Below are 17,481 nucleotides of genomic sequence, written 5' to 3' on the forward strand. Positions count from 1 at the left end.
GAGAAATAAATGTGTGTTGTTCAAAAGCCACCCAGCCTGTGGTATTCTGTGATAGCAGCCCAAACAGATTTAAGATAGACAGCTACTGCACCAGTCTGATTTCCGGCTTCTTCTTGTCTCATGATTGCCGTTGATGGAAATAGGGGACCATAAGGAGACAAGATGCTAACCTCATTTAGCACACCTACACTCCAAGTGGACTGATGAGAGTCCTTCTAGAAGCGCCCCCCATTCCCAAGAGCACCACCCTGGCCTGGCTTCACTCCAGAACTGGGACCCACATTTTTGTTGTCCCAGATGTGGACTCAGTTTTCACCTCCCATTCATGATTCCTCCCCCATGTCTCTCACAGTGGTCCTGATTCCCCCAGAGATAACCCATTCCTCGATACCAATCCTGAACTAGTACATCTGAAATCAGTCCAAATCAAATTCCCAGAAGATAAAAAAATTCTTTATTTCAATGCTCAGCTCCAGTATTCATATACCCTGGCCTGAAGTGGGGAGAGGAAGAGGTGTAGTTAGTATGTCTTGTCCCCAAGAAGGGGTATATAGCTAAGTCACCCCTCACTCCCAGCACAGACCCTCAGAAGCCCCAGATCCTGAGCTCCAGATATCAGGACATAAGGGTAGGCTCACCAATCTCCAAAAAAGCTCAAAGAGCTTGCTCCTAGGAAGGCAAGCCTTCTGCTCTATTGTTTCCTGCACACTCTTAGGACACAAAGCCCTTCTCTCTGGCCAGGCATCTGTTGGTGAACCCCAGGAGAATGTATCCATCTCTTCCTCTGCAGCAGCTATACTAGGTCTCTGAAACCCCATTTTGGAGCACCCCTGAGATCAGTTTCTGGAGGTACTGCTGACGCAGAGGGGGCAACTGGGGATACAGCTCAAAACCCTCTGGAAGGGCAGAATTAGGAAGTTTATAGTGGAGAAGGTGCTGCCGAAGACCCTGCAAAGAAGGAAGAAACTTTATGAAGTGGGTAGTGAGATCCTGTTGAGATCTCTGTTCCCCAAGACCCTCCATTCTCCCACCCTCCAAGATGTGCCCCGCCCTACCTCATCTGCCAGCAGCCAAGTTTTCTGCAACATGCTCCTGCGGGCAGCCTTTACCTCATCCTAGAGGCAGAAGAGGGAGAGGTGGCACCAGGCCACAGGCCTATCACTCACCTGGCCTGGACCTCACCTCCTCCCCAGCTGGCTCAGTTCAACTGCAGGTTCCTTCCCTCCCTCTGGAGATGGGGACGTAACTTACCAAGCTCTTTGGGTCCTGGCAGAAGATGAAGCTGTTGACATGAGCCACGGCCACAGCATAGAGCACAGGGCACCAGTGTGATTGGAGCGCACCAGTAACCAGAGCCCGGAAGTAGAGCTGAAGGAGGGCCAGGTTGTCTTCAGGAGGCGCTGTGTAGCTCTCCAGGGACACAGGCAACTGTGACAGGGGAAATGAGACAAGCTGAGGGTCAGGGTGGAATGTGTATCACTGGACAACAGGGTGGATGGTTGACGGTCACATGAAACAAACCACGAGGGCAGAGATCCGGTCCTAAACAGACATCCATCACAAGGATCAAGGTTAAAGACTAAAGAGCTCAAAAGCAGCGGAAACTGGGAAACTGAGAAGCAGCTATGAATTTCTACTGCTACTACTACTTGCTTAATCTACTTAAAACTTTCAAAATGTCATGTTCAGCTGCTCAATTCTATTAGCAAACCTTTCAAAAGTTAATGTTCTTTGGAATAGTAATTGTTTCTAAAAAAATTATTCTTAATTCTACGCAGAAATGATTATGAGTTTATGTCCAATGGTGTTTATCACAGTGTTACTTAAAATAGCAAAAAATCAGAAACAACTTTCATGCCCACTAAGGGGTTCTGATAAAATAAACTGGGACACACTTGCACGATGGATTATGATATAATAATAAAAACATTGATTTCTTAGATTATTTAATGATGTGAGAAATGCTTACTACCTAACATTCAATGAAGAAAACATTATGCAATGATCCCAATTTTATAAAAATATATATGCACAGGGACTTCCCTGGTGATCCAGTGGTTAAGACTTGCACTCCCAATGCAGTGGGCACGGGTTTGATCTCTGGTCAGGGAACTAAGATCCCACATGCTGCGAGGTGCAGCCAAAAAAAAAAGACTGAAAAAAGGTAAATCAAAATAATTACTACTGGGCAGTGGGATTATGGATAACTGTAAAGTTCTTTTTTTCCCTTAATCTATTCTTTTTCTGGCCACACCACGTGGCATGTGGGATCTTAGTTCCCTGACCAGGGATTGAACCCGGGCCCTTGGCAGTGAGAGCATGGAGTCCTAACCTCTGGAACCCCAGGGAATTCCCTGTAATGTTCTTTTTAATTCTTAAAACTATTTTATATTTTCTTTTTATTTTTTTATACAAAATATACATTTATATCTTACATACATATATTAAAATGTTTGTATTTCAAGCTTACCAAAATAAGTTATAATGAAAATAAAAAAACAAATCTTAAAAAAATTAGTAACTCTTTACAGCTTACAAGTTTAACTCCTTAACCTGTTATCTGAGGCCCTCTAAGACTTTATTAGCTTTGTTTCCAACAAGTTCCCAAGCTGGTATCTGTCATAGACTCCTTCCTCTTCCCATCTTGTCAATTCCTTCCTGCCTCTGAGCTTTTGCTTATGCTGTTCCACTAGGCACATTCTATCTTTCTCCTTAACAGTCCAAATTCTACCCAATTTTCCATGCCCAGATCAATCCCCACTTCTTCCACAAAGGCTTCTCCTTGTGGGAAGCCCACTTTGATCTTTCCCTTCTCTGAATCCTGACTTAACACCTAGAATCTGAATACCTGAGAACTATGTTGGTTTTAGTACATCTCTTACCTAGACTGTAGCACCTCATGAGCAAGCAGCCGTGCCTTTTTAATAATAAGTACCTACTGTATGCCAGACACCACAGTAAACCCTTTTCATGTATTCTCTTAATCTCCTCAAAGCCTCCAAGAGGTAAGATAAGGAACCTGAGGTCTACCAAGGCTCCCTGTGGCTCAGGACTGCCTCCAAGGCCCAGGACAGGATGTCCATGGTGGGCCCTGCTGGGCTGAGAAAGTACCTGGGTCAGAGGCAGGCCCAGAGCTCGCAAGGCTCCCACGTGCTCCCCAAAGAGGGCAAGGCGCAAGGTGACGCTGAACCGACGCTGCAGGGGGAGGAGAACCAGGGCCCCAAAGAGGTGGTCCCCAAAAGACACAGCCTCAAAATGCTCCAGGAAGTTGGCATAGAGATCCGGGAAAGACGTCAGGCCAGGAAGTGGGCAATCCAGGTTGAGGTTTGGTAGGACTTCAGGCTGGCAGAGCCGGGCCAGGAGGGCTGCCACCAGACGTTGTATTGGGGTCTCCCGGAACAATTCACTGTCCACCAAGAACACACACATGAGCCGTGCCAGGCGGGCAGCAGGAGGCACAGCCCGGAGGGCCTGGGGGCGCCAGCTCTCCAGGACTAGCACCCACTGCAGGGCCCGCACGGCTGTGCCCACAGTGTCAGCAGGAGGAAGCCCCGAGGGGCTGTCTGAGGCCCGGTGGTAGAGTTGAATCAATGGCAGGAAAGGCCAGTCAGTGGGCAGCAGAGGCTCCTTAGCCACAGGGAGCAGCAGGGCTGGGACTCGCTGGAGCTCCCCTCGGTGCAAGGCTTGAGAGGCTAGCAGGCTGGCTCGGGCCAGTGAGCAGTGGGTCAGGTAGCAGCTGCGGATGCTGGGGAGGTCCTGGCAGGCCTGAGCTAGTAGAGTCCCTCGCCCACACCCAAGGTCCCCGCCGCTCCCTAAGGACAGCCGGTCAGAGAAGTCGGCTGCCTCCGGACCCCCTGATGCTCTTTCCCTGTAACAGAACCCAAAAGCCAAAAATGAGGGCTAGAACCCACAAGGCCATGCCAGCTCTCCAGGGTTTCCCAGAGGCTCCTAGGTCCAATCCCGCTCCTCCCTGTTCCCCTAATAACCTTCCATGTAGTGTGTATAGCAGTTAAGAGGATGCGCACTAGAGCCAGTTACCTAGGTGCAAGTTTACAGAACTTCTCTGTGCCTCAGTTTCCTCAGAGTAAAGTGGGGATAATAATGATAATAATACACACTCTCATGGTACAGGTAAAACAATTAAAATAGAGACAAACGGTTAAGGGAGTACCGGACAAGGAGTAAGCACTGGGTAACACTTAGCTATTATAAGCGTACAGCTAGTTTAGAACCATTTTTCAGCCATACAGTCACAGAAGTCTCATAATACTACTCTAGCATATTATCCTCATCCTCACTTTACTAATGAGGAAATGGAAACTCAGACAGGTTAAGCGTAATCCATGGAAGAAAGAGAAAGAAACCCAGGTCTCCTGGCCCCAAATTCAGGGCTGCTCTGTCAACCACCACAGCAGCCTCTCAAAGCGCTCAGTTGATGCCACCAACCCTGGACTTACGGGAGGAACTCCAGCCGGAACACACAGCTCAGCAGTAGCTCGTGGGCGAGGTGCTCGCTTCCGGGCAGCAGCCGGCTCAGCAGGGCCAAGGCCATGCCGTGATAGAGGGCAGCACTGGTGGCTGACACTGGCTGGAGTGTTGCCTGTGGACAGAAAAGGGGGGAAGGGGGAGGAGTAGGCAGAGGCGGTGAGGGGGGACAAAGCAAAGAGAAGTGAGGAAGAGAATATATGCTGATGGGCACAGGGCCTGGGCATGTCTGCAGGCAAGTAGAACTGCACGGCTTGCCAAAAGCAGCACAAGCTCCAGAGAAGCAGGATGGGGATAATGAGGGGGCGGGGACAGAGGGATGGGGGTTGGGGGCACCCACCGCTCTCTGGGCCAGGGTGAGTGCCAGGTGCTGCAGGTGGTACTCATGGCGCAGGGCCCACGCGGAGAAGGGTGTGAGGTGTGGAGCAGCCACAGGAGCCACACACTGGAGGAAGTAGTTCTGCAGTCCTGGGGCAGCCAATACGGCAGCCAGCTGAGGAAAGCAAGCTTCAGATTCACAAGGTGACTTTGATGCCCTCTAGGGCTCCCCAGCTGCCCCTTCCCCAGCTAAACTCAGAGAAATGGGTGCTGGCAGAAGACGCCTCTCTTCCCCAAGGGGCGCCCTTCCCCTTTCTGACTCCTGCCATCTTGGTCCCCTGCCCCCCTAACCAGGCGCCCAGCGCTCACCTGGCCACACAGCCCCTTGTGGATCCAGCCCAGGGTGTTGAAAAGAGAGAGGAGGGCCGTGAGGAACGGGAAGGGGGAGGCTGAGCCAGCCAGACTAAGAGGAGGGTGGCCTCCTGCACAGCCCAGTGACACAAGGCTGGGGAGAGCTTCAGGGGCCGGAGCACAGGACTGTGGGTTGCAGAGAGGGGAGCAGCACCTGGAAGCAGAATGGAGACACTGAGGGGGGCTCTGGCCTGATATGTGCCGGGCTGGAAACAGCTGCTTGGTCTGCAACCAAGGCTAGCGGAAACGTGGCCGTGCAGACAGTGCCCACGTTCCCTGGAGCCCCCAGTCGCTGCCTGCTAGGGATTCAGGTTTCCCTCAGGCTGGGGGGTTCCACCTGGGATGGACCAGGGAGCCAGGCATAGGAGCCCCACAAGGAGCGAAACTGCCGCCTCCCTGCCCCACCCCCGGCTTCACAACCGCACACAGTACACACCCCAGCGAATCCCACAGTCTGCCCAGAGCGGGCTGGCTCAGCAGGGGCAGCAGCAGCTCCTCCGACAGGCGCTCCATGTCCTGAAGCCAATCCCCTGGGCACAGGCCTGGCTGGAAGACCAAGACACTCACTGAGCTGATGGCCCAGGAGCCCCATTCTCCTGGACCCCGTGTACCCAGGCCAAGCCCATGATTCCGAGTGGCCAAGAGTCAGTGTTTAGAAGCTTCTGCCTTCTGCCCCTTCTAGAGGCAGAGGAGACCCTGAGGTTGCCCTGGCACCCACTGTCTAGGGTCTTGAGAGAGCATAAAGGCTCCAGGGAGGCCAAGCTGCTGTTTGGGGTTCTACGGTCCCTACCAACACGGCTCCTTGGAAGCTCCACTGGACATGGAGGTGGAAAGAAGAAGAAAGGTAGGAGGGAAAAGGTGGAAATGGGGAGGCAGGGACGGAGAGGTGGAGACAGAGGGAGAACGAGGGTGGAATGCTAAGATGAAGGCAGGGCACCCAGGGCAGCGTGGAAGGCAGGCAGGCAACACTCACCTGCTGGCTCCAGGCCTGGTAGTAAGCGTCCAGGAAGAGCAGGCAGGCAGTGGGCACTGGGCCAAGGGCACTCCACGTCTCAGGTGTGGGCAGCAACTTCAAGGTCTGTCTTAGACAAGGCTCCACGAGAGGCTGGAGCCCAGACACCTGCGTCCAAGTGATTGAGGAAGGAGTGGACGACACACTGGCCTCAGCAGAGTCACTACAGGAGAGCCACAAGGGGCCACCGTGAGGATCTGGCTGCCTGGACTCCCCTCGAAGCTCTGGCCGCCCTCTCCCTGTGGAGGAGCACTCCCACCGGTCCCAGAGCTCCCGACAGGATGTCACCGCCAGCGGCTCAGGGCTACAGCCTACCTTCTGGGCTCAGGGGTGGTGCTACCGGCGGCTAGGGTCAGCTGGGTGAGGACGGTGAGCAGTGAGGCTGCCCTCTGCAGAGCCAGGGGCTGTGGGGAGGGGCTGCTGAGCTCCTTCGGCACAGCCTGCAGGGCTCGAATCAGCACAGGGTACAGCTCCCTGGTGAGTTGGGAGAAGGACCGCCCTTCAGTGTGAGAAGGGAGATGGAAACAGAAGACACAAAGCAAGGCCCGGCCCCGGGCATCTGCAGTCTGGCTGAGGAGGAGCAGGAGGGAGGCCAGGGCTGCGGACTCTGGGAAGGTTTCAAGAAGGAAGGCTGGGGGCTGAAGGGAAGGAGGTAGCCCCTCAAGGCTTCCACCACAAGAGGGAATTTAAATCTGATTTCACCAAGATACCAAGCTGGGGTGCACAGAATGTGGTTAACCCAGCTTTGTTCCACTCTCCCCCGGCTAGTCCTGACTCCCAAATTTTCTTCCTTTCTCCCAGAATCACCTCTTTCTCATACTCAGCCTCCCTCCGAGCTTGAACCTTGATCAAGGCCAGAGTGCAGAGCTGGAGGGGTCTGTGAGGGAGCCTACCCTTGTCTCTCCTCACCTGTAAAGGTCACCTCCCTGGCCGTAGGAGGCTGCCACGGCCCACAGACGGAAGGCCTCAGTGCTCAGTGTCTCGGCTTCCTCTGGGGGCAAGGCCAGATCCTGGGGAGCCTCAGCTATGAAGCGGCACAGGCGACTCCGGAGATCAAAGCCACTCAGCTGGGGTTGGGCAGAGAGTCTGGGGATCAGGATCAGCTGGGAGCCTGAAGTTCCAGGCCTCAGGTTCTCTCACTACAGAGACTGGCTCAACTCATCCCTGTTGCGGCCCCTCTGGTGCCAGAGGGTCATGGTTCTGGGCTAGGGTGAAACTATCCCATCCATCCCTCCCTTCTTCTCTCCTTCCATCCTTCTTTTTAGCAAGCACTTGCTGGGCACCTTGGCTATGCCTATTTGTATGTGGCCCTTCTGGCCTGGGTCCAGGGAACAGGGAACCTTCCCTTCCCATAATGAGAGCAGAGCAGGCCTACAGGATACGCTTGGCTCCAGGTGACTAGGTTCCTGCCTGGGGGTTTCTGTTCTATTTCTAGGCAACTGGAACAGATACGAAGAGAAAGATGGCATGACTGGGCCACCCAGAGTGCAGGGGCTATGCTTAGCCCCCAGCCCAGCCCTGTCTCAAGCCGCCATCCCTTGCCCTGTGTTCTGCTTACCAGCCGGGCAGCAATATTCCTACCAGCCGAGGCCAGGACACGAAGAAGTTTCATGGCAGGAGCACAGGGCACTCTGTGTAGACTGAGGGTAGGCTTCACCCCCATAGGGGACCAGCTGGTGGGCAGGAACTCTTGAATCACAGTCTCTATCAGCCGAGGGCACTCCAGGACCTGTGCAGGCCAGGATGAAAAGGGAGGTAAGGAGGCTGAGGGTCAAGACCAGGCCTGGCTAGGCTCTTTGCCCAGTCCCTGCCTCCTTCTCTTTCTCACCCTTGTGGCTGACTCCAGGGAATGCCGGGCCAGGCGGATGAGCACAGCCAGGATGTCAAGGACCGCAGAAGGTCCTGGGCAGGTCACCTCCAGCAAGTAGCGTAGCCGAGGCAGCAGGTTGGTAGCCAGGAGCCCCTGAGGATCAGAGACACAAACCCACTACCAAATGCAACTGGACCCTAGGCCTTGATGACCCCTCCTGCCCAACATGTGCCAGCCCCGGAGGTCATGGGACAAGTGCAGCTGCCCCAGCACTTTTACCTTGATGACATCATGTCGGGCCAGGTCAGATGGAGGCCGGTTTCCTTCCTCCGGGCTCTTCCTTTTTGCCTTTTCTGCTGGGGGCTCTTCATCCTCATCCTCGTCCTCCTTGTCCTCCTGGCTGGGCATCAGAGGGAACACCAAAGCTCCATGGTACCAAGAGAAGGTGCTATCGAGGAGCTCCTGCCAGAGGAAAGAGTGTGAAGGTGGGAAGAGGAAGAAGGCATCAGGCCAGAAAGCGGGTCCAGAAGTAGAGGGCAAAAGCCACGCACAAAGGACAGAGAGGCAAGGCTCCTAGGCTTTGGGGCCTTTAGAAGGTAGTGACACAGCCACCCCATTCTGTGCTCTGCCTGGCAAAGCATCATCAACGAGGGCAGCCCCAGCAGGAGGCGTAGGGACCCTAATGCCTTGAAGCCTCATTCCTATGCCTGTTGTACCTCATCTCCAGGAGCCACCAGCAGAGCCCGAAGAGCCCGGATAGCAGCTGCGATGACCCCATCCACTCTGTCATCCAGAGAGAAGCGCAGCAGGAAGAGGAAACCAGCATCCAAAAGGAGGCGCAAGACACTGCCCACTAGCCGGTCCCCAAACTCACCAGCCTGGGCCTTGAGGGCAGGAGGATAAAACATTGCTGAATACGCTGAAGTTACAGTCTCTGTCCTAAACCCTCTACTTGTCCAGCTAGGACCCTGGGTTTATCCTGTTCTCAGTGTGACCCACACACAGCTGGTGTATGGGCCAGTGAGTCAGAGTGAAACAGGCAGGAGGTGGAAAACTCTAAGGGGAGGGGGGCGGGCAGGATGAGGCCAACAGTCCACTCACCCTGCCGATGACCTGGGCCAACACATGCAGCGCTAGTGCTCTCTGCTGGGACACCTGGCTGCGTGTCAGGTGGAACAGCTCCTGAAGGGAGTACCCTGCTCTCTGGAACAGGGACAAGAAGTCAGAAGGAGCCAAGACACAGGACAGCACCCACCAACAAATACATGGCAACCCCTATCTGCCATGCACTGAGTCAGGTGCCAAGGTGAAGACAAAGAAAAGTAAGTGATGTCTCTTGCCTCTGCTCTCCGTGGACCCTCAAACTGGTAAAGAAAATAAGACTGGCGTACAAGTAACCATAGCATAAGGTAGTTTGGGAGGAATGTAGTAATCGGTGTTTAATTTGCAACCAGAGAACAGGAGACAGAGAGAAGGGGCACCTGGAAAAGTGCTGTGGTCTCAGTGGGTGGGTAGAGCTCTGATGGCCTGGCATGGAGCAGAGGGGAAAGGCGTTCCCTGGAGTGGGCTTCAGGAACTGAGCCCTGGAGGTCCTTGAGCACAGCGGGTACGTGGGGAGGAGGCAACAGAACGTGCAGCAGAAGTGAGGGACGCAGAGCTGTGGGGTCAGCAGGGACAGATGGTGGAAGGCTGTTCTGTCGTGCTGAGGAGCCAAGACCTTATTCTGGGAGAATTCCCTGAGCGAGGAAACTTTCTGAGGCAAGGGACAGCCTGAGCTGGGCCAGGGGAAATCACTACGGCAGACCCGTTGGGGAGCAAGCGAACGGCAAGACGGAATGAGTGGAACATGGTGACTGAACAGACCAGAGGAATCAAGGCTCTGATCGAGGAAGCACTGTAGGGAGGTGACAAACAGAATTGGCAAGTTCTGGCGACTGACTGGAATGTGAGGGAAAAAGGAGAAAGATTTCAAGCCTAAGAACTGAAAGGACAGGGACTTCCCTGGTGGTCCAATGGTTAAGACTCTGCGCTCCCAATGCAGGGGGCCCGGGTTCGATCCCTGGTCAGGGAACTAGATCCCCCATGCGGCAATGAAGATCCCACATGCCACAAGGAAGACCGGTGTAGCCAAACAAATAAACTAATAAATAAATATTTTTAAAAAAACCTGAAAAGACAGTAAGGCCGTGAACTGGAATAGGGTGCACAGAAGGGCCAAGGCAGCTGAGCAGCAGTCCTTCTCCACATGGTTGTTAAAAGCACTTGCTGAGAGCTGCCCAGTACTCCCTGGACCCCACGCCTCACCTCCGCCTCCTCTCCATGGTGGTGTAGGCCCAGATGGGTGGGAAGGTCCACGCTGGGGGCCAGCAGCTCTCCCTGAAGACTGAATCGGGCCTGCATCCTCTAATGGGTACAGAAAGAGAACTATGGGCTGGGGGCACCAGCAACTTCCCCACAGCCATTCCTCACCTGTAATCCCAGGCCTCTCAGGATGTAGGGCCTGACTACCTCTGACCAGAAGTGGGGCTCCTCTGGCCTTAGAGACCAGGCAGGAAGAGGGGTGTGAGCACTAGGAGAGATGTTTCTCCAGTTTGGGGGAAGAGAAAAGCCTAAGTTCTGGGTGCAAGACAGCAGCCCCACTCACTGCCACCCCACCTTGCCCTTGTAGGCCAGCTGGCTCTCCTCACCTCCTGAGTCTGCTGCCGTCGGAGTGGAGGCAGGTCTCGGGTCCAGTGGAGCTTCTCCAGCTCAACGGTGTCCATGTGCAGCCATTCTTTCTGGGGAGTCACGGGCAGTGCCAGAGCTGGGGAGATGGAAGCAGAGTAATATTCCCTAAGGGGCTCAGCTCACTGATCCACTGGGGTCCCAGCCATCATCCAGAAGCTGCCACATCCACCTCTGCCCACGGGTCTGGCAGCCTCTGCCTAGAGCTCTGACTAACGGCACAGCCCAGGGGCTGGAATGCCTGATATGGCAGAACACACCCCGTCCTGGGCTCTAGCCCCTTTCTGACCCCAAAGATTTGTTGGGAGAAGAAAGAGGAAGCAGAGGAGATAAGGAAGAGAAGAGAGAGGAAGCAGAGGAGGAAGGCAGGACCACATACAGCAGGGAAACCACAGTTCTCCACTCTCTAGTACCGACCTTCTAAAGGAGCAGGGGAGTGGAGACAATGAGGAGGGGGCAGCTATACTTCAGCAGAGCAAGATACAGAAACACACACCTGCAATATCCTCCTCCTTCCTCACCCCCACCACCCCCATCCAACCTGCTCAACTGGCCTAGAGTTCATCCAGGGGCAGGAGGTTCCTGGCTCTCCTAATTCAATTCTTCTTTTGTTAATCACTAATAAAATCATCCAGTTCCTGGAAGATGAGTGCTCCCACTGGCCTCTCTGCTTCAGGTCTGGCATGTTCACAAGACCTGCGTCAGACCCTTCCTCTCCCACCACCCTGCCATTATCCTCCCAACACTGAGAGCAGAGGCAGAAAGAACTGTGGGATGGATGGAGCCAGAGCTGGGGCAGCTACTGCAAAGGCAGGGGGCAGATGGTCTGGAGGGGGAGGGGGCCATTCAGCCATCACATTGTGCTGTTTCTTACCAGGGAAGGGAGAGAAGGAGCAGTAACAGGACAGGAAAACAGGAAGCACATGCAGGAAGAATATATGCATCAGCAAATGAAGATTGACTTCAAGCCAATAATGAAGATTAACGTTAGATGTTCAAGGACAGAGAAGATTCTCTCTCTTCCCATCTGCCAGGCCTAGGAGAAGGAATACTTCCCTCTACTTTTATTCCCCAGAAGTCCCCTCCTCCTCCAAACCTGGGGCTCCTGGCTCCAGCTTATCTTCCTGCCTGGGCTCACTGGCAGAAGTTGGCATGATGGGCTCCTCTCCAGTGACCTCAGCAGAGCGACCTCCTGGCCTCTGCTCCCCCGTGGCCTTCTCTTCTGCCTGCTCACAGGTGCGGCTGTGAGATCTCAAGAAGGCAACCAAGCTGGGATCTAGAAGAGAGCATAGAGGGGAGAATGGGTGGGGGCAGATCCTCCCCAGCCTCCATACACCTGAAGTCTGCTTAATACTGCCTGTCTGTGGGCGCCAAGGCCAAGACAAGCCACTTCCCAGCCCTGGCCTAAGCCCTGGGGCTCTCTTGTAGCCTCGATGACCCATATCTGTCACTGGGACCTGCCTGCCCGCCTATCCCTCCACCCTTCACAGTCCCCTGGTCCAGGCCAGTCTGCCCATCCCTGTGCTTGGCTTCAGGTCAGAGGCCCAAAGTAAGTGACTGTGGAATAAATGAATCAATGTTGACGAGGGCCAAAAAGAAGGCATTTAGGGGGATAGTTTCTCACTTTCAACTATTTTATTTATTTATTTATGCACAAATATTCACTAAAAACCTAATATATGGGGACTTCCCTGGTGGTGCAGTGGTTAAAACTCTACCTGCCAATGCAGGGGACACAGTTTCAAGCCCTGGTCTGGGAAGATCCCACATGCTGCGGAGCAACTAAGCCCGTGTGCCACAACTACTGAGCCTGCACTCTAGAGCCCACAAGCCACAACTACTGAGCCCGTGTGCCACAACTACTGAAACCTGCGTGCCTAGAGCCCATGCTCTGCAACAAGAGAAGCCGCTGCAATAAGAAGCCCGCGCACCACAACAAAGAGTGGTGCCCTGACTTGCTGCAACTAGAGAAAGCCCGTGTGCAACAATGAAGACCCAGAGCAGCAAAAAAAAAAAAGAAAACAAAACTAATATATGGTATGCTCTATATAAGTGCTAGATACGTAGTTTGGAACAGATTGACTTGGCACTATTGTTTTGGTGAACAGAAACTAGGAGGGAGGTGTAGTATAGCACAGCATCACATAATAGAGTACCCTGTAGTTGTATTAGAGTACAGCCAAAATAGTGTATACTACACTACAGTAGTACAGTATACATGGTATAATGGTTAAGAACACAGCCCATAAGACCAGGTAGAACTGGGTTTATATCTCATTGGTGTTCATTAACAGGATGTGGTACCAGGCTGTGTGACCTGAGGGAGAATTTCTTAGTTTTGAGCCTCAGTTTTTTTTGTTTTTATCTTTTCATAAATAAATGAGGTTAGTACCTCCGACCTCACAGGAACAGTTTGAGGACAAAATGAAATGTGTTAAAGTACTCTGCCTGGCACTCACAGTGAGCCTTCCTCAATAAATGACAGTCCCTTCCTAGCCCGGTCTTGGCAGGAAAGGCTGGTACCCGTACCAAGCTGAGCCAGTAACCGCTGCTGTTCCTGCAGGATCTCCTCCGGAGCCATGGCTTGCAGTCTCGCTACGTTCTCTTCATGGATGGTCTGGGCTTCCTGCTCAGCCTCCTGGCTTTTGAGCCCCTTCCCTGTAACCAGATGGGGTCCCTGGAAGCTGTAGCTGTTCCATGGAAGCTGGCTGCCCTGCTCGCTAGGTGTGAGTGCCTCACAGGTTGCAGCACCTGGAAGAAGGATACGATCAGTTTCATTGCCTCACCCCAACTGGGCCTTCTGTCCCTCTTCTCTAATCCCATTAGCTCTGGAGACAGATGGAAGCCCCAGAGTTTTCCCAGGCAAAGAGTGGAGACCCCCCTGGGTTTGGCACAAGACTCCAGGGCATCCTGGGGCTGGGTTGGGGTGATGACCTCTCTACTCATTTTTCCCCTTGGACTTAGAAGTTTCCCTCAGAAACATCCCACTTTCTGACTCTTCTCTTGGATGTCTAGGCAGCCGTCTGCCTCCAGGGGCCTGCCCCCAGCTCTTCTGCTAGTAATTTGCACCATTAAAAGAATCTTGGCCTACGTCTTTATTTTACAGTCTCTACCAGACACTTCTATCCCCTTCCTTTCTCCTACAGTCAAGTAATGCCCTGCCTTCTCCCTGCACCTAAGACCCAGATGTGGACCCAAGCTGCCCAAACTCAATAGTCTAAGTGGAGATATCGGATGGCTCCTCTTTAGATGGCCCAAATGCACTTCAGATTTGAGGCAGGGAAAATGTATATCCAAAGATGACTCTACAAATGTGTATTACAAAAAGGCTGAGCCCAAACCTCTTCAAACCCTGCTCACCCTCTGGTGGGTGCAAGGTAGATGCAACTTCTCCAACTGGTGGGACCTTGGCTTCAGATGCTCTCCTTGCTGCAATTTCCTGGGCAAAGATACTTCTCTTACCAGATGTTGCTGGCTTCCCCTATGGGGCAAAAAGAAAACCCAGGTGACTGATGCTCATTACCCCATTCTCTTCTCAACCTCTTTATACCAAGATCGCTGGAACAAAGAGAGATACAAGAGACTTGCTTAATCTCAAAGGGTCACAACCCTAGTCCTCAGAGAAAGCAGGGCTCTACAGAAGCATAGGTTTTGAAGTCTGACAGACTTGGGTTGGATTTCTGGCTCTTCTATCTATTAGATGTGTGGTGTTGCAAAAGTTACCAGTTTCCTTATCTGAAAAATAGAGATAATGATACCTATATTACATGGCTGTTATAAGGATCAAATGAAGTAATGCATATAAAGTGCTTAGTGTGGTGCTGTTTTAACAATGGAATTGCTTATCATTATTAAGATTATCTACCTGGGGAATATGTACTATGATGCTCACAAGACTGTCCTCCCCTAAACACCATGTGAGGTCACGGCTGCCTACCTGTCTCCCCTGTGAGCGATGGAATACAGGAGGGAAAGCAACGCCACAGGGCACAGGCAGATTCACAGCCACTGAACTTGTATCTCGTTCCTGCAGCAACAAAGTACAAAGCAGTGAAGATACAGAGATTTCCCCAGGCTGGACCCTATCCTACTAGCCTCAGTTCTATATGACTAGAACCTCACCCTAAGGAGTCATGAACCCATCTTGCTTCTTAAGTCATAGTGATTCTAAACCAGCCCCCAACCTGACTGCACGGGGATAAAGTCCCATCTTTCTGAATCACTCTCTGCTCAATAAGGCTCACCACCCACACGCAACATCCTTTCTGCCCTTGGATGCCTTGCCCCACTCAACCAGGGTGAGACGCACAATAATCTTAGTCAAGACAGCAGTGATGTGCTTATCATGCCTGTTCAGCCTCTCTTCAGGGTCCTCATGTTCAGGCAGGGGATGGCCGGGGCTGGGCCTGGCTCTCTTTGGGGGAGCAGGAACCAAAGCTGGGGGCAAATCTGGGAGATCTGAGAAAGAAAAAAACCCAGATGTGAGGTTACTCATATCTTCCCAGGAAGAGACTGAGGGCTAGGGGAAAGCCAAAGAAAGAAAGGCAGCTGCTGTGCAGCGCTGGCTCAAGCTGTGTCACCTTGGGCAAGGTATTTAACCTCTTTGAGCCTCCGTTTCTTCATATGTAAAATGGGGCTGCAGCAACAGAGGTTACACAGTTCTGAAATAATGATGGGGAATCCAGCCACATCAGGAAGAGGGAGAGACCCTGAAGTTGTACCGCTCTCCTTTTCAACCTCATACCCACAGCCACTCACTGTCCAGCATCACCACATCCCGATGATCCTGCAGTGGAGGCCTGTCCGGGTTAGCATCACCACCACTCCTACTTCCTTTCTTCACCAGTTGTACTGCTGGGGCTGCACCAGCTGCAAGAAACTGACTCTGGAAGCGCAGCAGGTCCACCTCGGACTCCCCTGGCCTTGGTCTCGACAGCATCTTGACACTCCAGCTGCCTCCCTTGTGGGACTCTTTCCAGCACTGCTTCAGTGTAGGGAATTCACTCTCATTCACTCCTAGAAGCAGTAAAGATGTTGGGCCCTCTGCAACTGAACCCTGATTCTCTTTATTTATTTATTTATTTTTTGAAGTACGCGGGCCTCTCACTGCTGTGGCGTCTCCCGTTGCGGAGCACAGGCTCCGGACGCACAGGCTCAGTGGCCATGGCTCACGGGCCCAGCCGCTCCGCGGCATGTGGGATCCTCCCGGACCGGGGCACGAACCCGTGTCCCCTGCATCGGCAGGCGGACTCTCAACCACTGCGCCACCAGGGAAGCCCTCTGATTCTCTTTTTTGTGCATCAGAAAAGGCTCCTTTTCCCTGGGTTCGGTGGACTCATTCCTCCCCATTCATACCTTATTGCCATTCCCTCCTTACTTAGCTCTCCCTGATGTCAATAGCCCAGCAACAATATTTACTGCCATCTTAGATTGTTTACAATCTGTGGATGATAAAAACTTTCAAGAACAACCATAGGGGACCTAAGGAAAATGTCATTAGGAGCCAGGCGGATAAATGTGTCATACCGGGGAGTGGTGATTCGGTATCATACTGGTGGGAACATGCCTGGCCGAAAAGTATTCAAATTATTAAAAACCTTGGGCTATAAAAGATCAATATATAAAAATCATTTGTATTTCTATACAGTATTACAGATCAGAAAACGAAATTAAGAAAACAATTCTATTTACAATAGCATCGAAAAGAATAAAATACTTAGGAATAAATTTCACCAAAGCAGTTCAAGACATATTCTGTCGGGCCCCACAACGGCCCCTAGGGCTCTACGGTCGCGGGCGCTCCTGGGCCACCCGCGTCAACAAAGAAAAATCGCGGAGTCTTAGCCTATGCTGCCCGCGGATGGAGGGCAGTTCCCAGGATCTCCGCACCGACGAGGCCGCGGCCGCTCCTGGCCAGATCAAAGACACTGGGGCAGACTCCGACAAAGAACTGGATACCCTGTACCAGAGCCCTCCGCCGGGATCTCCTGTAGTCCGTCCCGCTAGCCCAGCCACCTACTTGGCCTTGTACCACCTGGACGCCGCCATCTTGCCCAGCTGGGGCCGGGCTTCCGCCGCCACCAGTTCTGAGCTTCCGCCCCGCAGCCCGGCCCCGCCTCTTCAGGTCCTGGCTCCGCCCACTCCTGGGAGGGGTTTGCCCTTTTGGTGTTCAGGAGTCGTGAGCCTGAAGGTATTATGCTTGCCGCGTCCCACCGCAGCGCGGAAGCTCTGGGCGGACACTCTGTACACATACAACACCCGTGACAGAGGCAAAGGGTTCCTCAGACGCCCTTCCGCACTCACCAGCCCGGATTACCACATCCTACACTCCCAAGCTCAGGGACAGCACTTAGAAACCTGCATAGACTCGACTATGTGATTATGGGCGAGCAAGAAGATAACCAGGAAAAAGGAAAGGTGAGCCCAAGGAAAGAAACACTGCAGGAATGGTGATAATGAGGAGAGGAGAAAACAGCCTCATTGCCTGCAAGGTGATTCACTTCTTGAGCATCCTGCCTTTGTTCGTGCCAATGTCTCTTTTTCCTTCCATCCCACCCCAGTCTTTTTCTTCCTTTAAGGCCTGGTTGGAATCAGCTCTAAACTTTTGCCAACTGGGCCTACTCACTGAACTTTCCTTGGAATCTTCCATCTGCACCACTTGTGTGCCATGTTGGGAACATACTGCCCACGATCAACTGTCTCCAGTTACCTTTTCATAAGT

At 52.9% G+C, this 17,481-nt stretch overlaps 1 protein-coding gene across 1 annotated transcript; it reads right to left on the reverse strand.

Annotated features, from left to right (window-relative positions):
- Window positions 1–438: 438 nt before the first annotated feature.
- On the reverse strand, window positions 439–16,802 carry RPAP1 (RNA polymerase II associated protein 1). Its single transcript, XM_079913530.1, has 25 exons — window positions 16,780–16,802; window positions 15,519–15,776; window positions 15,070–15,218; window positions 14,698–14,787; window positions 14,121–14,241; window positions 13,290–13,511; window positions 11,857–12,036; window positions 10,724–10,839; window positions 10,341–10,439; window positions 9,138–9,239; window positions 8,753–8,920; window positions 8,316–8,498; window positions 8,055–8,189; window positions 7,785–7,955; window positions 7,136–7,293; window positions 6,542–6,700; window positions 6,188–6,389; window positions 5,651–5,760; window positions 5,173–5,368; window positions 4,826–4,978; window positions 4,458–4,600; window positions 3,112–3,868; window positions 1,252–1,428; window positions 1,056–1,115; window positions 439–948 (listed from the first exon to the last, which is right to left on the reverse strand). The coding sequence occupies exons 2-25, from the start codon at window positions 15,697–15,699 to the stop codon at window positions 799–801; spliced, it is 4,182 nt and encodes a 1,393-aa protein (XP_079769656.1). The 5' UTR covers window positions 15,700–15,776; window positions 16,780–16,802; the 3' UTR covers window positions 439–798.
- Between the last annotated feature and the right edge of the window lie 679 nt (window positions 16,803–17,481).

The sequence above is a fragment of the Stenella coeruleoalba genome (assembly GCF_951394435.1).
Source record: "Stenella coeruleoalba genome assembly, chromosome: 2".
Taxonomy (NCBI): domain Eukaryota; kingdom Metazoa; phylum Chordata; class Mammalia; order Artiodactyla; family Delphinidae; genus Stenella; species Stenella coeruleoalba.

Excerpts from the sequence above, each read along its gene's own strand:
- RPAP1 (XM_079913530.1), bottom strand. The coding sequence starts at position 15,699 with ATGCTGTCGAGACCAAGGCCAGGGGAGTCCGAGGTGGACCTGCTGCGC. Across the intron at positions 15,219-15,518 it reads GGATGTGGTGATGCTGGACA|ATCTCCCAGATTTGCCCCCA; the intron begins GTGAGTGGCTGT and ends TTTCTTTCTCAG. Across the intron at positions 8,499-8,752 it reads TGGTGGCTCCTGGAGATGAG|GAGCTCCTCGATAGCACCTT; the intron begins GTACAACAGGCA and ends TTCCTCTGGCAG.